This window comes from Lolium rigidum, unplaced genomic scaffold, assembly GCF_022539505.1.
Source record: "Lolium rigidum isolate FL_2022 unplaced genomic scaffold, APGP_CSIRO_Lrig_0.1 contig_57825_1, whole genome shotgun sequence".
Classification (NCBI taxonomy): Eukaryota; Viridiplantae; Streptophyta; class Magnoliopsida; order Poales; family Poaceae; genus Lolium; species Lolium rigidum.
In genome coordinates this window covers 1-22121 of record NW_025901027.1, presented here as the reverse complement: position 1 = coordinate 22121, position 22121 = coordinate 1, and the positions used below count along the sequence as shown (strand labels likewise).

The 22121-nt window shown below is 44.9% G+C and overlaps 2 protein-coding genes and 1 long non-coding RNA gene across 3 annotated transcripts; all 3 read right to left on the bottom strand.

Annotated features, from left to right (window-relative positions):
• Nucleotides 1-13886: 13886 nt before the first annotated feature.
• Nucleotides 13887-14686, bottom strand: LOC124681860. The gene has a single exon (XM_047216640.1). The coding sequence runs from the start codon at nucleotides 14684-14686 to the stop codon at nucleotides 13955-13957; it is 732 nt and encodes a 243-aa protein (XP_047072596.1). The 3' UTR covers nucleotides 13887-13954.
• A 1257-nt stretch (nucleotides 14687-15943) lies between these two features.
• LOC124681861 lies at nucleotides 15944-17493 on the bottom strand. The gene is made up of 3 exons (XM_047216641.1): nucleotides 17327-17493; nucleotides 17034-17248; nucleotides 15944-16919 (listed from the first exon to the last, which is right to left on the bottom strand). The coding sequence occupies exon 3, from the start codon at nucleotides 16751-16753 to the stop codon at nucleotides 16031-16033; it is 723 nt and encodes a 240-aa protein (XP_047072597.1). The 5' UTR covers nucleotides 16754-16919; nucleotides 17034-17248; nucleotides 17327-17493; the 3' UTR covers nucleotides 15944-16030.
• Nucleotides 17494-18048: 555 nt separating this feature from the next.
• LOC124681863 lies at nucleotides 18049-21399 on the bottom strand. Its single transcript, XR_006996068.1, has 3 exons — nucleotides 19862-21399; nucleotides 19023-19430; nucleotides 18049-18200 (listed from the first exon to the last, which is right to left on the bottom strand). It is a non-coding gene; the product is annotated as an uncharacterized LOC124681863 (long non-coding RNA).
• Between the last annotated feature and the right edge of the window lie 722 nt (nucleotides 21400-22121).

Sequence of the window (22121 nt, the reverse complement as noted above, 5' to 3'; positions counted from 1 at the left end):
TATCGAGCATAAATACTCCCTCTTGGAGTTAAGAGCAAAAACTTGGCCAGAGCCTCTACTAATAACGGAGAGCATGCAAGATCATAAACAACACATAGGTAATAACTTGATAATTAACATAACATGGTATTCTCTATCCATCGGATCCAGACAAACACAACATATAGTATTATAGATAGATGATCTTGATCATGTTAGGCAGCTCACAAGATCCAACAATGAAGCACAATGAGGAGAAGACACCATCTAGCTACTTCTATGGACCCATAGTCCAGGGGTGAACTACTCACTCATCACTCCGGAGGCGACCATGGCGGTGAAGAGTCCTCCGGGAGATGAATCCCCTCTCCGGCAGGGTGCCGGAGGAGATCTCCGAGAATCCCCCGAGATGGGATTGGCGGCGGCGGCGTCTCGATAAGGTTTTCCGTATCGTGGTTCTCGGTGCGGGGTTTTCGCGACGGAGGCTTTAAGTAGGCGGAAGGGCAACGTGGGGGGCCACACGAGGGCCCCACACCATAGGTCGGCGCGGCCGGGGCCGGGGCCGCGCCGCCCTATGGTGGCGGCCCCTCGTGGCCCCACTTCGACTTCTCTTCGGTCTTCGGAAGCTTCGTGGCAAAATAGGACCACGGGCGTTGATTTCGTCCAATTCCGAGAATATTTCGTTACTAGGATTTCCGAAACCAAAAACAGCGAAAACGACAAGCGGCTCTTCGGCATCTTGTTAATAGGTTAGTTCCAGAAAATGCACGAATATGACATAAAGTGTGCATAAAACATGTAGGTATCATCAATAATATGGCATGGAACATAAGAAATTATCGATACGTCGGAGACGTATCAGCAGCATCAAGAGTTTTGCTAGCATAATGAATAACATTCAGTTTCTTATCTACTCGCTGTCCAAGAACAGCGCCTACAGCAAAATCACTAGCATCACACATAATTTCAAAAGGCAAATTCCAATCAGGAGGTTCAACTACATGAGCAGTTGTTAAGGCTTTCTTTAGAGTTTCAAAAGCTTCCTTACAATCATCATCAAAAACAAAAGGTACATCTTTTTGAAGAAGATTAGTAAGAGGCTTTGAAATCTTAGAGAAGTCTTTAATAAATCTCCTATAAAGCCCAGCATGCCCAAGAACACTACAAATACCTTTAACATCCCTAGGATAGGGCATCTTCTCAATTGCTTCAACTTTAGCTCTATCAACTTCAATACCTCTCTCAGAAATTTTATGTCCCAATACAATTCCTTCATTAACCATAAAGTGGCATTTCTCCCAATTAAGAACAAGGTTAGTTTCTTCACATCTCTGCAATACTTTATCAAGATTTCGCAAGCAATTATCAAAAGAATTCCCATAGACAGAAAAATCATCCATGAATACTTCTACAATACTCTCACAAAAGCCATGAAAAATAGCAGACATGCATCTTTGAAAAGTAGCAGGAGCATTACATAAACCAAAAGGCATACGCCTATAAGCATAAGTTCCATAGGGACAAGTGAAAGTGGTTTTCTCTTGATCTTTAGCTTTAACAACAATTTGTGAAAACCCAGAATAACCATCAAGAAAGCAAAAATGAGTATTTTTAGACAACCTTTCTAACATTTGATCAATAAATGGTAAAGGGTAATGATCTTTCTTAGTAACCTTATTAACTTTTCGATAATCAATGCACATTCTATACCCTACAACTACTCTTTGCGGGATGAGCTCATCATTATCATTAGGCACAACATGATCATTCCTCCTTTCTTAGGAACACAATGCACATGACTAACCCATCTACTATCAGCAATAGGATATATAATACCAGCTTCAAGAAGTTTTAATACCTCATTCCTTACCACATCCTTCATCTTTGGAATTAGACGACGTTGATGTTCAACAACAGGCTTTGCATCATCTTCCATATTGATAGCATGTTGGCAAATAGAGGGAGAAATCCCCTTCAAGTCATCAAGAGTATAGCCAATAGCTCCTCGGTGCTTCTTCAATATTTCCAATAACCTTTCTTCCTCAATATCTGAAAGCTTAGAACTAAAATAACAGGATATATTTTCTTATCATCATCAATATGAGCATACTTAAGATTATCAGGCAATGGTTTTAAATCAAAAACAGGATCTTCCTTTGGTGGTGGTTTTGTACCTAGATCTTCAACCGGTAAGTCATGTTTAAGAATAGGTTGACGAAGGAAAATTTCATCAAGCTCATTTCTTTCTTCCCTAAAGACTTCACTCTCACTATTCTCCAAATGTTGCTTGCAAAGGATTATTAGGAGCAAGAGCAATAGACGCACACTGTTCAACTCTAAAATCATTATTAGGCAAATCAGCTTTATAAGGAGTTTTGGCAAATTTAGAGAAATTAAACTCATAAGATTCACCAGCAAATTTAGTCATAATCTTTTCCTTCTTGCAGTCTATAACAGCTCCACAAGTATTTAGGAAAGGTCTACCAAAAATAATAGGACAATACTTACTAGCAGCAGAACCAAGTACTAAAAAGTCAGCCGGATATTTAATCTTACCACATAGAACTTCCACATCTCGAATAATACCAATAGGAGAGATAGTTTCTCTATTAGCTAGCCGAATAACCACATCAATATCTTCAAGTTCACAAGAACCAATTTCATGCATGATCTCCGTATAAAGCTCATAAGGAATGGCACTAATACTTGCACCAATGTCACATAAACCATAATAACAATGATCACCAATTCTAACGAGAGAGCATAGGAACACTAGCTTTCCTAGACTTATTAGGCTGCGAAACAATATTAGAAGCATCTTCACGAGAAAATAATATGACCATCTTCTACATTTTCAGGTCACAAGATCTTTAACTATTGCAACAACGGGTTCAACCTTAATTTGTTCTTCGAGTTCTACGAGTTTCTTTGCACTTTTATTAACCGCACTAGATATAACGAGTACTCCTTCATTTTAGCGAGAAAAGGGGTTTTTTCAATATAAGCTTCAGGAAGAATATGATCAACAGTTTCAATTATAGCACATTTATTTATAGATGAATCAACTTTATCTTTATATGGTTCATGATACTTATCAAAATTCTTCCTAGGAAATTCAAAGTGAGACGCAAAAGCTTTATAAAGATTTACAACGACTTGAGAATCAAGACCATAAGTAGCACTAATATTACGAAATTTATCAGTATCCATAAAAACTTCAATGCATTTATAATCATAGTTTATACCGACTCTCTATCTTTGTCGTTCTCCCATCCTTCGGTATTCTCCTGGATCCGATCAAGAAGGTCCCTTTTAAACTCTTCTTTGTTGCGTGTAAATGATCCAGAACAAGAAGTATCCAACAAAGTCTTATCTTGAAAAGACAAGTCTTGCATAGAAATTATCAATAATAATATTACCGGAAGCTCATGAATGGGGCATTTGAGCATTAAAGACTTCAATCTCCCCCAAGCTTGGGCAATACTTTCTCCATCATGAGGCCAGAAATTATATATGCGGTTCCGATCTTTGTGAATTTCACTTGGAGGATAGAATTTGGAATAAAATAAAGGCACAATGTCCTCCCAATTAAGAGAATCCCTATTCTTCCGCAATTTATACCGATGCGTTGCCTTACCGGACAGACGATATAGAGAATAGTTTCTTCCTAACTTCATCCATAGCAATACCTGCACATTTGAATAACCCGCATAATTCATGTAAAAATAGTAAATGATCACCAGGATGGACAGTTCCATCCCCTTCATAGAGGTTATCCACAACACAATAATTTTCATAGGTATTTTGTATGGAACCTCGCTCTCACCTGGCGCCTCATCCACTACCCTTGCAGTAGTAGTAGATTTCCCAAAGAGGAATTCAAGAGAAGACCTCTCCATAATGAATTATAGCAACGAGCGTGAAATAAAAACAACACGTACGGTAAAAAGTTTCCCTTACCAATTCCACTTACCAATAGCGCTTCACTCCCGGCAACGGCGCCGAAAAATAGTCTTGATGACCCACAAGTATAGGGGGTGTATCATAGTACTTTCGATAAATAAGAGTGTCGAACCCAACGAGGAGCGAGAAGGTGTTGACAAGCAGTTTCGATGAAGGATTCACTGTAAATGCTCACGAGACAAGTATTAGGGGGTTTTGATGTAGCAGATGAATAAAGTACAAGTAAATAAAGTGCGAGAGAAATAATTGCAGCGAGTGGCCCAATCCTTTTTAGCACAAAGGACAAGCCGGTTGTTTAGTTATAATGACCAAACGTTCTTGAGGACACACGGGAATTTAGTCTAGTGCTTTCGCTTCATATAGCTGATTAATCTTCATTGTTTTGATAAGTGTTGTGTGGGTGAACCTATGCTAATGTACCGCCCTTCCTAGGACTAATACATACTTGTGATTATACCCTTGCAAGCATCCGCAACTACAAGAAAGTAATTAAGATAAATCTAACCACAGCCTTAAACTCTGAGATCCTGCTATCCCTCCTGCACCGATATACCAACGGGGGTTTAGGTTTATGTCACTCCGACAACCCCGCAATTGGAAAACGAAAACAAGATGCACTCCCCTAGGCCCATAAATGGTGAAGTGTCATGTAGTCGACGTTCACACGACACCACTAGAAGAATAACACCACAACTTAAATATCACAACATTGAATACTAACCAACATAATTCACTACTAACATTTAGACTTCACCCATGTCCTCAAGAACTAAACGAACTACTCACGAGACATCATATGGAACATGATCAGAGGTGATATGATGATGAATAACAATCTGAACATAAACATTGGTTCAATAGTTTCACTCAATAGCATCAATAACAAGTAGAAATCAACACCGGGAGAGTTTCCCTTATCAAACAAACAAGATCAAACCCAAATTGTTACAGCAGTGACGAGGTGCAGCAGTGGAGATGGCGGTGATGATGATGATGATGGTGATGATGATGGAGATGATGTCCAGCTCGATGACGATGGCATCGATTTCCCTCTCCGGGAGGGAATTTCCCCGGCAGATTTCAGCCTGCCGGAGAGCTCTTTTCTCTCTGGTGTTCTCCGCCCCGCAGAGGCGGCTGTGACTCTTCGCGACTATCCTCCGGGGCTTAGGTTTTCGGGATGAAGACGTACGTGAAGAAAAGGAGGCGAGAGGGGGTTGTGGGCCCCCTCCTCACGGGCGGCGCGGCCAGGCCTTGGGCCGCGCCGGCCTATGAGGTGGGCCCACCTCGGGTCCCCTCGGCTCCCCCTTCTGGCTCCCTTCGTCATCTGGAAAAATAGGATTTTTCATATAATTTCCGTCAACTGTTGATCTTCCAAAATATTGAATTCTGATGGTGCTTTTTCCAGCAGAATCCTGGCTCCGGTGCGCGATCCCCAAATAATCATGAAACATGCAAAATAGATGAAATAACATAAGTATCATCTCAAAATATGAAATCTATCAATGAATAACAGCAAATTATGATATAAAATAGTGATGCAAAATGGACGTATCACCCGCTACGGCCACCCGCCCCGCGCCGCCCCTCCCGGCCTCGCCCCGTCCCACGCCGCCTCGGCCCCGTCCCGCCCGGCGCTGCCCCGCCCGACGCCGCCCCGGACTCGCCCCGCCCCGCGCAGCTCCGAGCCGCCCCGGCCCCGTCCCGCTCCGGCCCGGCTCCGCCCCGCCACGAGACGCCCCGAGACGCCGCGCGCTGCCCCGCGCCGCCCCGGCGACGTCCCGGCACGAGCCGCCGCGCGCCGCCCTGTCACAGATGCCTCCAGGGCCTCCCCGCCCGCGCCCGGCAAATTCGTGGCCGGCCGGCTGCCCAGTCTCCCTTCCCCGAGCTCGCAACGCATGGCCCCACGAAATTTGGCTGACACTCGGCCGGATTTTGTCGAATTTGGTCCTATTCCAATAATCGTCCGGTGGAAGTGCACTGTTTCGAGCTGAAGTTTCAGCCCGCCAAAACACCATTAGGAGTACAGTTCAGTGTTTAGTTCGACCTTCCGACCCCTACAAATAGGGGCCAGAGTTTGGTTTTCCGTCTCGGCCCGTAATTTTTTTTCGGTTTCGTCCCGTTTATAGTAACTGATCTGCGGCGATTTTCGAACCAAACCCGTAAACTGACGGTTATTTTTCGGTTTTGCCCAGTTTACGGGCTCTGCTAGAGATGCTCTAACGCATCCTGAGATCGCAAAGGGTCACATGTGGTAGTTAATAGAACTAGTAGAAACATCTGTGTTGCGTCGGAGCCTGGAGGTCAACTGTTCCTCCACCAATCAACACCATCTCTTTCTCTCATCATTTCCCTCCATGCTCAGCAATTTCATGATCTTGATCTTGATCTGGCACTAGACTATACCCTCGTGCAGATGACTTTGTCACCCATAGTAGAGACATTTCTTTCGAAATGGGAAGTTAAACCTCGGCTTCTGCATCATGATGATACACACGGTCTTTTATTAAGAAATCTCGGATTCAGTAGTTATTACAAATTAAGCATCGCCCAAAATATATACAAGAATCAACCAGCGAAAAAGGCACAACATAGTCAGCCTGGCACAAGATATTCTGAGCGACCATCTGGAGCCGTGTGCATCCAGAAGCCATGGCATCCCGCTGCCCCTTCGGTGACAGTAGGGCCCATAAGTTAACTCAATATGACACCATATGGATAACCTGCAAAAGCTGAAAATATTGTTTTTTGTTAAAGATAGTATCATTTCTCACCCTCCATATAGACCAACATAAGGCAGAAACCCCAATCCGGATGAATGCCTTAGACTGTCTATCTACTCTATTCAATCAAATACCAAACATATTCGTAATATTGGTTGGAGGTGGAAGATTATAAGTGAAATTAACCGTGCGCCAAACAAGTTTAGCTAAAGGACACTCAATGAAAAAGTGTTCAATAGTCTCCTGATCTCCACAGAAAACACATTTCGTACACCCATTCCACTTACGTTTAGTTAAATTATCTTTAGTTAGCAAAACCTTGTTACTCAGAAACCACATGAATATTTTTATTTTAAGTGGAATTTTAACTTTCCATTATTTTCTAAAAAAAAGGGTATGGTCATTCATAAGATCCTCGTACATAGACTTCACCGTAAACAAATCATTGGTTGTTAGATTTCAAACAAAACGATCAGTCTCTTCATCGAGATGTACCCTCATTAGTTTTCGGCATAACTGTAACCATAAAGTCCATTTGTTTCCCACCAACACCCGTCTGAAACTAATATTCAGATTTGTTTGAGCTAACACATGAGCTCGTTACATTTTTGTGATGCACAATGTTGTACAAAGATGGATATTGCAGAGCTAAATATGTTTTTCCTAACCAAATATCTTACTAGAATCGAGTATTTACTACTTTACCAACTTAAAAAAAAAACCTATTGAAGAACTCGTCCTTAACCCCCATCAAACCCTTCCAGAAGGGAGAATCGGTAAGCTTAGCTTGCACCTCAGATAAGGTCTTCTGTCTTAATTAAGTATTTATTCTGTAGTAGTTCTTGCCACACCCCATCCTCATTAAGAAGTTTAAAGAGCCATTTACTCAATAAACATCTATTTTTGAGTTCGAGAACCTCAATACCTAAGCCCCCTTGATCTTTGGGTCGGCAGACGATATCCTATTTTGCAAGCCTATATTTTCTTTTATTTTCATTAGACTGCCAAAAAAACCTCGATCTATAAAAGCCCAATTGTTTCCTTACCCCAACAGGTATCTCTAGAAAGAACAACATAAACATTGGTAAACTTGTTAAAACTGAGTTGATAAGGATCCCAATTGGCGCATCCCATAGAAGAGTAATTTGCCTTTCCAGCATCTCAATTTGCTTTCAAACCGGGTCTCCACTAGATACCAATCAGATTTCCTGAGTTTTCTATAGTGGATAGAAATACCCAAGTACCTAAAGGGAAGGGAGCCAGCGTCACATCCAAAGATCTGCTTGTGCTGATCTACCTCATCCTTTGCCTTACCAAAACAGAAAATCTCACTTTTGTGGAAGTTAATCACATAGAGTATGACATGCGGGACCCATGATCCAGCAACTTCCTCAATGTTTCAGAGGCGGCATGAGATCGAAAGAAAAAGACAAGTGACCAAATATCAGGAGCCAAAAATAATCCAAGAAAAGAAAATAATCCGGTCTCCCAACAACCACCTTGAGACCGGTAAAAGGAAAACCTAGCAAGGCCATACATTTGCCTTGCGCATCCCGCTTGATCTTGATGATAGCTCTTCAAGCTCCACTCAAGCCGGAATGCCTCACTTGATCATCGTCGCTTCGTGAAGACTCACAAATGCTCCCCCATACACCATGATGGGAAAGCTCTATTGATGCACATCTTTACATGTCCATTATCACCAAATGGACGGCAAGCTTCAAGCATGTGATCCACTTGAGATGCTCATCTTGAACTTGCCCGACTTAACCTTGTACCTTCTCATACTCTCATAAGATAGAGCATGGCTAATATTGAGTTCCACATAAGAACTCCATCTTCATTTCTTCTTCTTGATCATATCACATATGTATCTTCAAACCGATGATCTTGATGCCAATACACAAGGTATACCTTTATCTTCATGGCATCCATACTTGAATCCAACACATGGAGAACAAGTAGTACCTATGGAATATTCCTTCATATAAACTCAATGAAAACATTAGTCCATAGGGGTTGTCATTAATTACCAAAACCACACATAGGGGCAATGTACCCTTACACCAATCGAGCTTTGTATCTTTCCACTTTGCCATTAGCATGTCGCTTTACTTTGAAAATCCACTTAGAATCAATGACATTGACACCAGATGATGGTGGAACAAGACGCCAGGTGTTGTTACGAAGCAAGGCCTCAAACTCTTGCTCCATTGTTGTACGCCAGTGAGGAATACCAAGAGCAGCCCGAAAATGACGCGGTTCAGAGAGAGGGTCAGCAGCAGCATCAGCCATACACGCCGCTAACCAGGAAACAGTGCCATCCGTCCTTTGTTTGGGTTGGCGCACACCTCGCAAGAGGCGAGTAACCGGGCGCAGAGGATCCGGCTGCACAGAATCAGCCGGTGGAGCGGTCGGTGCAGAGGATCCGGGCACAGATCCCGAAGACGATCCTGCTGACTCAGCAGACATGTCTGTTGGTGCAGGGGAGGATGACGGGGTCGCGGAGACTGAGACGGTCGGCGACACGGTCGGAGAAGCCGAGCCTGCGGGAGTAGCCGGCTCGTACATGAGCCGGAGCTGATCTCCAGAGCCACACACCGGAGTGGCCGTGCGGTGCACTGGACCGGGCGTAGACGGAGAGCCATGCGGAGGCGTCGCCTGCATGCGATTGACGTCCGTCGGAGGCGACGAGGCAGACGACGCAGGAGAGGAGGTGCCCTCCGACGATGAAGGAGATTCCGAGAGCACCTCAAGGCGAGCACCGCGACCAATACCTGCACCATGATTAGGAAGCAAAACAGGAGCATGCGCAATATCTTCAAATTGGTCAAGCGAGGTGGGTAAAGATGATGACAGAGATGGAGATGTGGAGGTAGGCAAGGCAGAAAAGGGGAACACATTCTCATCGAAGACAACATCACGACTAATATAGACACGATTAGTGGGAACATGGAGACACTTGTACCCTTTATGAAGTGGACTATATCCCAAGAACACACATTTTTTGGAACGAAACTCAAGTTTATGCTTGTTATATGGGCGAAGGTTGGGCCAACACGCACACCCAAAGACCTTGAAAAAGGTGTAATCAGGAACTTCACCCAACAAACGTTCAAGAGGAGTTTGCATATTAATAACTCGAGTAGGCATGCGATTAATGAGGAAACAAGCAGTGGTGAAGGCATCACTCCAATAGCAAAAAGGAAGAGATGCATGGGCAAGAAGGGTAATGCCTGTTTCAACAATGTGTCGGTGCTTGCGCTCAGCACTGCCATTCTGCTGGTGGGTGTGAGGACATGAAACTCGGTGGGTAATACCAAGTTGCTGGAAGAACTCATTTAACTTAACATACTCACCCCCCCAATCAGATTGAACATGTTTAATTTTGTAACCTAGAAGGCGTTCAACATGAGCTAGATACTGACGAAACACCTCAAAGACATCACTTTTGCGTTTAATCAAATACAGCCAAGTAAAGCGACTATAAGCATCCAAAAAACTGACATAATAAGTGTGACCACTGACAGATGGCTGGGCAGGACCCGGACATCGGAATAAATAAGTTCCAAAGGAGAATTTATTACATGAGTGGAAATAGGAAAAGGTAGCTGATGACTTTTGCCCTGTTGACAGGCATCACACACGGACACTATTTTATTGGACTCAGATGGTAACTGATGATGATGAAGTACATGTTGCACAATCTGCATAGCTGGATGACCTAGGCGAGCATGCCACTGAGTAGACGAGGCTTTAAGAGCGCTGAAGACTTGTTTAAGACATGTGTTGTTGAGTGGAGCGTCAAGTGTGTAGAGGCCACCACGAACCCGGCCTCTAAGCAGAATGGCCCCCGTGAGCAGGTCCTTTACAAAAAGACTATTAGGATGAAAATCAATGTAGACACGATTATCATAAGTAAATCGACGAACATAGAGTAGATTCTTAGTGACAGTAGGAACATGTAAGACATTACGAAGGTGTAGGTGCCTAGATGAAGGAGTGGGAATAAGAGCTTGACCAACATGAGAAATGCGCATACCTTCCCCGTTGGCAGTGTGAACTTGCTCCTGTCCCTGGTACGGCTCCTTCATGTGCAGCTTCTCAAGTTGACCGGTGAGGTGGTCGGTGGCGCCCATATCAGCATACCACGTTGGATCAACAGGGAGGGTCGAGGTCTGACCCTGTGGCGCGTGATAGACAGTGTTGGCCTGAGCAAGTTGGCGCTCAAGATAGCAGCCATCATTACCAACACCAAGGAACGAGCGCTAAAAGCGCTTGAAGCAGCGCGCAGCGAGATGACCAGCTTCATCGCAGAGTTGACAGTGGGGCCGCGAGCCAGTGCCACGGCCATAGGAGCCAACTCCAGTGCCTCCTGGAGCAGGAGGACGAGACCCCGACCCAGCCCCAGAGGGCGGACGGTAGGTGGAGGGCGGCGGAGTCGGTGCAGCGGGGCGAGGAGGCTTGTACCCGCCTGTTTTTGCAGCATTGGCGGAGTGGACACCTCCGACGACAGTAAAGCGGCGTGCCTCCTTGCGTTGCTCAGTGGACATCAGTCGGGCATATAGATCATGCTCAGGTATCGGGATAGTGCGATCCTGAACAACTTCGGCCAGAGAGTCATAGTCCTCATCAAGACCATGAAAAACGGCGGAGACGAATTCCTCGGGACGGAGGGGTTGGCCGATCGACGCAAGCGTGTCGGTGATCGTCTTCACCTTGTTGTAGTAGACAGACATGGGCTGGTTCAGCTTGTGAGTCTCGCGCAGCTGATCACGCAGTTGTGTGGATCGCGCCGAAGACTGAGCATCGAAGCTGTTCTCGATGGTGATCCACGCCTCCCGCGAGGTTTTGGCGAACATGATCATGCTGCCGACCTCGATGGACGAAGAGGAGAGGAAGGCGTTCATGATCGCCTGATCTTGTTGGATCCAGGCCACATAGGCCGGGTTGATGACCTGGCCGGCGGGAGCAGAGTCCGTCGCAGGGACGGCGACATGAGAGGGAGGACACGGGAAGGTGCCCTCGACATAGCCATGCAGCAGGTGGCTCTGTAGTTGAGACACAACCTGCGCACGCCAGAACAGATGGTTGGCAGCGGCAAGCTTGACGGTGATCTGATTGCCGAAGTGGATCGGTGACGGGGCAGTGGTCGACACGGTCGCGGACAGCGGTAGCGCCGAGGAGGGAAGAAGGGCGGCGAGGGCAGAGCTCGTAGATGCAGCGGAAGAACCCATGACGGCGGCGGCGGCGATCTAGGCGGCGGCGGCTAGGGTTTAGAACCAGGATCTGGCTGATACCATGTAAACAATAGACAAGACAAGACAATATTGGGGGATACCTAAACGCACACAGCGTGGGATCCTGGCTTTTATATATATAGACATCAACAGACGTACAGAGGTCAAATACATGTTAGATTACAATTAAACTACGTTACGTATTCTGACAGTTTCTCTAGCCTCAGCCAACAGCTTGATCAATCTGCAGCTCTCCTGATCAGCAGAAGAGGACTTTTTGCTGATCTTCTTGAGCTGATTTTGCATCTTGTTGGCTAGGCGGAACCAGACGTAATCTTGGCGTGAAGAGCCGCATCATCTCCTCTCTTGATAACCAACTGTATGTCCTGGACGTTTGCCTTGAGCTCAGCGAAGCTCACTTGCATGGCGTCGCAGAGGTTGAGCAAAACGATTGAGTTCTCAAGCTCTTGCTCCATGGCGATCCTCTGCTGCGGCTTGCAGAGGAGAACTTGGCGTCTGGGCAGAGACGTGAGCTCATCGATGCAGTCGTAGATGTCTCCAAACCTCCTCAACCCATCGCATACCGTGTGAATGGTCGAAGAGGTGGCTGCGTTAAGGCTCTGCAGCTGTTCTTCGACATTGCTCTCACCAGAGCAAGGGCTGGAAGGGACGCTTACAGATCTGAGGTGAGATGCCATGGCTGTAAGTAGTGGAAGGTTGAGCTTCTTTCTTGTGTTTTAGAAATGGAAGCGAAGAAAAGCCAATGGAGCTGCAATGGTGTGGACCTCTGGGCATGATCTCTTGTCCCTATATACCAGTGGAAGCTGGAAAAAATAAGCAATGAGATTGCATTGCTGGCCCTGCAGACAGCAAGAATCTCTTCGATAATAGCGTGTTGTGCTGCCACAGCAAACACCACCCATCTGCACGACAAGAATCTCGGTTATCGGGGGCAAACTCATTGCATGGGTGTGCTGTGCTCATCATTGTAGATCAATGAGCAGTTGAATTCACGTCTGAAGGCTCCAACGTGTACGTGCAGCATCGCTGGGCTGCCACGCTGACAGCATCTAGCATCCCTCTGCGATCTCGAGATGTTCCATGCGCCTTCTAATTTTTTGCTACTTTGAGGTGGAAGAAGCCACTACCGACAGCGAGAATCTCTCCGCGGCAAGTCTCTGTTTCTTCCATGTGTTGGCAGCCATACTGCCCTCCAGTTTTCTACCACTGAATCACACCCTCATGTTCCAGTTACTGGCAGCAAGACTCGAATGGAAGCTTGCATGATCTAAGACTATAATGGAGATTTCTAACTGAGTAGTGCTTTTGATGCCATGCGTGTTACAACGGTTACTGGAGTAGCAACCCGTTTTATCAACACAGCCCAATTTTTGTAGCACACTGGCAGTATGTTACATCCTCCCAGTGAGCTATCAAGTTATCATGTTCCAACTATTACCAAAAAAGTAATCTGGTCAGTTCACTCTACTGGTAGATCTTGACATAATTGCATGCTCTTTGTAGGTAATTTTTTGTGCTAACCAAGCATTATTCTTGACAAGGGCATTTGCTAGTTTTCGTGCAGCTGTTAATTCCAGTACTTGTTTGCGCGCTTCATGCTGCTTACATGCTCAACATCATGGGTTTGCGCTGGCTTGTTTTAGATATGGTAGCAAGATCCACTACAGAAGACCTCTTGCTTTTTTTTGCTGCAACACATGGCATCTGAATAACATGGCCATCTCATATTAAGACATTTTAAAGATCAGTGTCAACAGTCTGTCTAACTGCTCTGCAAGCATCTTCTAAGCAATTACTTTTAGCATAGATTCTTTTAAAAGAACCCCCAAACTTAGTTATTGAACCAAAACATGCATACACCATAAGGCACAACAGCAACTGGGCAAAACATTATGTTTTTGTTTCTCAATTGAGTATATATATATACAATTCCTCTCATGTATATACATTGGAAAATTGTTATAATGATCAGCAAATCCTCTAAAAGGCGGATGCTAATCACAGGGCCACAGAATTGGTATATGATCTAGTCTACAAGCTGAGAGTATTCAGAAGTGAAACTCTGCTCTGGATCAATCTCCTGAACAAAGTCTCGACTCCGCTCTCAAGATCAATAATGTCCAACTCTAGCACCTGCAATTGCTCCTCCTCGCATGTAACTCTTTTCTTCTGGAATGCCTTAGACACAAGAGACCAATTGCTAGAATTTGGCATCTCAATTTGCTTTGACAGAAGTTCCAATGACGATTCAATCATCATTACAGCAGCTTCTCTTGCTTCAACCAAAAGATTGACCACTCTGCAACTCTCCTGATCAGTGGAAGATGATTTCTTGCTGATCTTCTTGAACTGCTTTTGTGCCTTCTTTGTCTGGCGGAACCAAGATTGGATCTTGGCCCGAAGAGCCACATCATCTCCTCTCTTGATAATCAACTGCATGTCCTGAACGCTTTCCTTGAGTTCAGAGAAGCTCACTTGCATCGTGTCGCAGAGGTCAAGCAAGGCGAGGGAGCGCTCTAGCTCTAGTTCCACAACAATCCTCTGGTGCGGCTTGCAGAGGAGAATTTGGCTCCTGGGTAAGCCTGTGAGCTCATCAATGCAGTCATAAATATCTCCGAGCCTCCTGAACCCATCAAGCATCGTTTCGAGGGTCGAAGAGGGTGAAGAGATGGTGGAGTTTAGGCTCTGCAGCTTTCCTTCGACATTGGTTTTGCCCGAGCAGGGGCTTGAAGGCACACTTGCAGATCTGAGGTGGGATGCCATGGCTTTATTGGAATCTTAAGTTCCTTTTTCTTCTTTGGGGATGGAAGAAGAGAAGAGAAAGAAGTTGTGTTACAATGGTGTTTGGGCCTGTCTATGCCTTGTCCCTATATACTGAAGGAAGCAGATATCATGGCATCGCTGGCATTGTGAACAAAAATAATCTCACCGACGATGGAGTGCTGTGCTTCTACAACAGATAACAACCATCTAGGCGGCTAAGTGGTGCTTCTTCTCTGTCTCCAACCATCTGCAGTAGGTGGCATCTCTCTAAGTGAGGTATGAGGATATCATGTCTCAGTTATCGGGGACAAACTCATTTGCACGGGCGTGTAGACCTATATGGTGAGGCTGGTGAGCTGTCTCTTGGCTAATCGAAGAACAACTGACTTCACCTCTCCAAGCTCCAACGCAACACTGTTCATCTGGTTTTCTGATCTCTCCCCGTGTGGCGTCGCTGGCATGTTTCTCCTACCTGCCACGCTTGCAAGGATTTGGCATCTATCCCATTCTCGAGATGATCGATTTGCTTCCAATTTTGTACTACCGAATCACACTACCATGTTCCAGTTACAGGCAGCAAGAACTAGCATGGCAGCTTGCATTATCTAGTACTTTAATGGAGATTACTGACTGAGTAGCATCGTTGGTGCATGCGTGCTCCAGGTACTGACAGTGATAATTTGTTTCATCAATCATGTATAGCTCAATTTTTTAGTGACCGCATGTAAGTCTTCCCAATAATATCAGGGTGTCTTTTTCCTATTATTGCCGAAAGAACCAGCAGCCAGCAGGTAAGTTAACTCTACTGGTGGGTCTTGACATAATTGCATGCTCTAGAGATGATTTTGGTGGAATATTGCGCGTGAGAAGCGTGTTATCTAGCTGTTGTGCAGTTGTTAATTCCAGAAGGTGTTCTACTATGCACAATTGATGCTGCTTTGCTTACATTCTCAATTGGGTAGCAAGACCCAATAAGAAAGGTCTTTTGCTTTTCTACTGTAACGCATAGCATCTCTGAAACTCTTAATAACATGGCTATCCGATAGAAAGGAATTTTCTAACCAGTGTGACCGATCTGCTCAACTTCGTCTATAATATTCAGTAATGATAAGCATTTTGTAAGTAAATTGTTTTTTCCAGGGAAACGATCTTTCGAATGAACAGCCCCAAACTTAACAAACCATGTAGGCACAACAGTAAGTGGTCCAACACTGTGTTTGTTTCTCAATTGAGTGTATATGTACAATTCCTCTTATATATACATGGAAGGTTGTTATGATGATCAGCAAATCCTCTAAAAGGTGGATGCCAACCACAGGGTACCAAAGTTGGTATGTGACTAATCTACAAGCTCAGAGTATTCAGAAGGGAAACCCTGCTCTGGATCAATCTCCTGAACAAAGTCTCGACGCCGCTCTCAAGATCAGCGATGTCCAACTCCAGCACCTGTAGTTGATCCTCCTTGCATGTAACTCTCGTCTTCTGGAATGTCTTGGATACAAGAGACCACTTGCTAGAATTCGGCATCGCGATTTGCTTCAACAAGAGATCCGTTGAGGACTCGATCATTTTGACCGCGGTTTCTCTAGCTTCAACCAACAACTTGACCACTCTGCAGCTCTCCTGGTCAGGGAAAGAGGACTTCTTGCAGACCTTCTTGAGCTGCTTTTGGGCTTTCTTGGCCAGGCAGAACCAAGAGATAATATTGGCCTGAAGAGCCGCATCATCTCCTCTCTTGATGGCCAACCGCATGTCCTGGACAGTTGCCTTCAGCTCAGAGAAGCTCACTTGTACAACATCGCAGAGGTCGAGCAAAACAAGGGAGCGCTCAAGCTCTTGCTCCACGGCCATCCTATGCTGCGGCTTGCAAAGGAGAACTTGGCTGCTGGGCAAAGATGCCAGCTCGTCGATGCAGTCGTAGATGTCTCCAAGCTTCCTCAACCCATCGCATACCATCTCGATGGTCGAAGAGGTAGATGCGTTAAGGGTCTGAAGCTTTTCTTCGACATTGGTCTCGCAGGAGCTAGGGCTGGAAGGCACACTTGCGGATCTGAGGTGAGATGCCATGGCTGTAAGTAATAGAAGCTGGAGTTGCTTTGCTTGTTGTTCTCTCGAAATGGAGCAAAGAGAAGCTGATGGAGGTGCAATGGTGTCTCTTGTCCCCTATATATCAGTGGAAGATGAGAAGAGTAAGCTACAGGCTAGCATTGCTGGCCCTGCAGACAGGAAGAATCTGCACGACAAGAATCTCGGTTATTGGAGGCAAATTCATCGCACGGCCACACGGGTGCTTATCGTTGTAGATCGACGAGCAGTTGACTTCATATCTGGGGGCTCCAACGCGTACCTGCAGGCTGCAGCATCTCGAGACGTTCCATGCGCCTTCCAATTTTCTGCTACCTTAGGATGATGAAGAAGATGCCGCTGCACAGCTGGACCTGCAGACAGCAAGAATCTCTCCACGGCAAGTCTCTGCTTCTTTCATGTGATGGCAAAATGCGAGCTCGATGGAGAAGAGGCTGTCTGCCAGTGCCATGTCTCCATTACCACATGCAACATCATCTGCACGAGCATGCGTGAAGTGAGATGCATGTTTGTTTAGCTTAAGAACGGCTAGCTGGAGGAGGAGGAGGTGCTTACTTCGACGGGGGATCGATTAAATTAGTCTTCGGCGTAGCATTGCTGGCTTGTTTCAGCTGCACTAAATGATCCACGCGTGCATGGCCATGTTGCTCCACGATTTATTGTTTCAGTTTTCGGCAACAAGGTATCCGCACGGGCGCCTAATTTATGCGTTCGACTGCAGACCCCAACGCACACGGCAAGTTTGTGATGCACTAAGATACTTGGCTGTTAGACATAGTACTAGATGGACCCAGCGCGCTCTGCCGCGCCGTCCTCTCGTACCCACGAATTGTTTTTGTGACATGGTTCTATTTACTTAGTTTTATCAGCATGAGTGGGATTTGCTAAGCTGTTCTCGCCCTGCCCACATACCGGGCTTGATCTGGGCATTGCCACACGAATTAATCTAACTCTTTCGTGAGGGGGTAACAGTGGCAATGCTCAATATGAGCATTTTATCCTACAAATAAAATCGTATGCATTCAAAAAACATAATGGATATTTTTTCTGCAAAATGCATATGACATGAGAATCCCCATAGTATTTATCACTACCTGATGGGAGATCATAAGCTCGGGACCTGGAAAATATTGACTACTACTATCAAAGAATGTGGAACATTGAAAACAGTACATATTTTGTAATTATAAAATGATGCCCATTCAGTAAGCAAACACTGCAATGCACATATAGATGCAAAGCGCAAAGATTCATTCACAAAGGCATAACTATGCATAACAATCACGACAATAAATTATAACTTCGCAAAAATTAGGAGGCAACCACACCTTTTTATCGTTGATATACAATATTATTTATACATTTTTTATCCTTCCAGCGCTCTTCTAGCACATAGTATCTTTCTTGACAGGAAAACACCTTGATACTCCTGCCCATATAAAACGTTAAGCACACATCCTCGTTAGTAAAACACCCAGCAAGCAATCTCCAATTTCAGAAAAACTTCGCACCACAAGGTCATCATATATCAATAATTACCCACAAAAAAAAATATATCTAAATAATCTATGTACGAAGTGGTGTTATGCATCACGTGACCCTTTCTTTCGCACCACGAATGGATAATCAATTAATCATATAGAAATATAAAATATCAAGCCTTATCCACATACTTGGCTAAATCTGTACACATATCCTATGATGGTGAAGTAATTTCCAAGGAGATCTCAATCTGGTAAATGAAAAAAATATAAAGTGCATGATTAGAGGATTAAGATACATCTATTGAAAATTCATCAATGATGTGTTGCTGACATCTAGTATTTCCAATGCGATACGGGAAGCTGGTAAGAATATTTTCACTGCAGCCACTACGCATTCCGGCTCCATGAATTGACAAACTTAATTACCACTTCTCTCATGTGGAAAACAAACAAACTAAAAATATCTTATCTCTGATTTTGTACTAAAGAGAAATAGCGTCATGCATTTACTAAACTGAAGATGGGGTAAACAATATATTAAGTAATTAATGGTTGATTCAAGATATTATCATGCCTTAACAATTAAACATGTAACATCTTCAATATCACAATTCAAATATGCAGGACCAAATTGTTGAAAAAGCCCATGAAAGGATCCCTCTACGTACCGAATCCATCCACTGGAAACTTATGGATGGACAGCTTAGTACTGTAGCACACACTCTAGCAAATCAGGATGGAACATTTATAGATATAATGTTTCTTACCCTGACAAACAGGAAGCACAAGGGACTCGCCACCCAGTGGCTCCTTGTCGATGATTAGCTCAAACAGCACGATGCTGAAACTGTAAGCGGTCTCTGAATCTGAGAACTCTGCCAGAGCATAGCTAGCAGAATGGTGGAGCATATCCGCATATTGCTAGTCCCAACGATCTTTGATAACCAGAAATCGGATAACCTAGGCTCCATTGCACAGTTGAAGTAGATGTTGCATGCCTTCACATCCCGGTTGACGATCTGCGGAATGCAACCATGGTGCTCTTGCAGCGCCAAATGCAATCTTGTGCCGGAACCTCCATACCGCAGTGCCCTCTGCCTTGATGTTCTCAGTAGCCTTGCCAACATTATTGTCCAACCATGTGTCGGTGCTCCAATCTTCAGTGGTCCGAACGCCTAGCGACAAATAATGCAGCAGGTTATTTAAATTGCCGTTCTCCATGTACTCATATATGGAGATTCTTTGGTCACCTACTAAGCAGTAATCAGTCAGGAGAACCATATTAGAATGTTTAATTCGTCCCAGCTCCTCAAGCTCTCTCACAGAATCTTGATCTGACGTTATCAAACCATGAACAACATATGTTTGTTTGCAATTTAATTTCAGAATCACGATGCCTTTAAGTTCTTCCTTCAAGATTACGCGAAAAACTAAGTATTTTATTTAGGTCACAGCAAATGTACTTCCCCTAGAGCAAAAGATTCATTGGTTGCTAGACAATGTATTGAGTGAAACTATGGTATAACAAAGCTAAGAAAGCAAAAAAAGGAGTTGGCTAAATTTTGGATCACTGTCTGGCAGTTAAGAAGTTTCCTAGCTATGTTACCTATCATGTTGCACCAGAAGGACCCCGCGCGCTTTGCTGCGTCGTCAAAATATAGAATGTTTACCTTCAGGAAAAAAAATCTTCATCAAGCACCTAAAAATACACGGAATAAAAGTTAAAACAGGTTGAATTTGAGTATTTGACCATGAAGCCAAAAGAAAACAGACCTGGAAAAATTGACAGCATACCAAAGTGGAGCATGAACCGAGAAAAATGGACAATTTCCAGGGAGATTCCTACTTATGCAAGTGAGATTTTGCAATTTTGCATGCCAAAATAATACTTTTGGTCTTAGGAACGACATGGGCTAAAATACCAAAGGATATTAGTCCGTAAGCACAGGTGACATCACGAATTCATGGTACTCAAACTAACCATGCAGGTTTTCAGTTTCTCTACTAAATCCTATTGGTATCTACTACTTCCTCGAGCACACAAGCATGCATGAAAATTAAATATGTTGCCACAGATACGCAGACCATAAATCCTTAAACCTCAAAGCTCCCTAGAGGCTGGAATATGTTGTTGCTTCAGGTGGGAGACCCTGCCTGTTAGTCCGTCTATTTGCTTAGAGCTGCATAGAATACAAATTATTTTGCACGGGTACCTTTACAAAAGCTCCTCCATGAAGGCTATCAATTCTTCCTGGTGGTTGGTTAGCCTAGGATTTTAGCAATTCAGTTGCTGCCGTCGAGGAACTTTGATAGTATATATTAAGTTGATCGTCATACAGATAGTTAAAAGGGGGTGCTATCCTGCATACTTTTAGTATCATGGCAAATGAGTTTTAAGTTAGATGGTAGGTATGCTGAACTGAAGGTTGGGCACGGATACAGTTACTATTCAGGATCATTCTTCCTTGTCAGTTAGTATATCTAGAGAATATACATACATGTATCTGATGTTAACCTTTGATTAATTCAAGTTACTCCAGTAATTTTTACTACTGGTCTTGTTAGGTTACCTTCCAAAAGAGTGAGGTTTATTGGACTGCTGCATTATTCTAATGCATCAAATCCCATCTGAAATTCTGAATAACTTTAAGGAGAAGAAGCGTGTGACCAATTCAGAAGTGTAAACAACTCTCCATCATTATCCAGGATTGAAGATGCAAAAATAAGATAGGGTTGTGTACCAAAGCAAAACTCTGATTTCTCTTGCCATTGGCCAAGATTCAAGTCCATACCATGTCAGACCAATAAGAACTGTCCATTTTTCCTACATCTGCAAGTCGCAACAAATTCAGCAGAGCATTGTGCAAAATCTTGATGCCATCGTCCACACAAAAGTTCGCATCTAAGCACAGTGCCCCGCGGGGAGCATGAATGAAGGGGGGAAAACAGCCATAGTCTGCTTCCGGGGACTCGCAGGATCGATAAGAATCAGGTTGAGAGAGGAACAGAGGGAGGGATGCAGACCTAGTTGAGAGCGGCCGGATCGAGGGAGTCAACCGAGCACGCCGTCGCATCACGTCCTCTTCAGGTGCAACGCACAGCAAGACCCGCGTCTTCTGCACCATCTTGGTTTCCGCCGGCGCCTTCTCCTCTAGGTGACCTCACTGCTAGTCAACCGGGTGAGATGGGATGCGGCGCGGCCAGCGCCGCCGCAACGCCTCCCCGTCGACTGTGTGCCACACGGCGAGGGCCCTGGCGGCCTCCTGCAGCTCCCGTGCCGCCGGCTCCTCCAGGGTCTCTGCGACGCCGACCATTACCTCGCCGGATTTCCCCATCCCATGTAGCAACTTCGCAAGCTCAGAGGAGTGGTGGCTGCAGGTGCGAAAGACGGCGCCCAAGAACTTGCGCAGAGATTTTGATGGTGTTGTTATCTTGGTACACTGGCGCATCTGGAAGGAGAGGAACTCCAGAGTGTTCGATAACACACAACACTCTGCTGAGGAGGTGTTTGAGTCGATTAGAGAGGAGATAGGTCAGTGGCGTGCTGCTGGCACAATCGCTGCCATTTAGGGCAGTGTATGATGTATACCTTGGGGGTTTGTTTGATCTTTTGGCCCCAGGCCTGTCTGGGAGTGCCTGCACCAGCTTGGTGCTTCCTCCAGCTCGGAGCTCCTATGTTGCCTGTAACTCTCTTTTCTCCTTAATAAAGATCGGCCATTGGCCTTTCGAGAGAGAGGGGTGGAGAGTTTGGGGGACGGGGTTGCTGCGCGGTGGTGTCGTGTAAATTTTACCTATCCCACGGTATGATTGCTGCACCCCCATGGCCTCTCACATGCGTTTGGATTTTCGGCCGTTCGATCGAGGTG

Coding starts and splice junctions, on each gene's coding strand:
- LOC124681860 (XM_047216640.1), bottom strand. CDS start 14,686: ATGGCATCCCACCTCAGATCTGCAAGTGTGCCTTCAAGCCCCTGCTCG.
- LOC124681861 (XM_047216641.1), bottom strand. CDS start 16,753: ATGGCATCTCACCTCAGATCCGCAAGTGTGCCTTCCAGCCCTAGCTCC.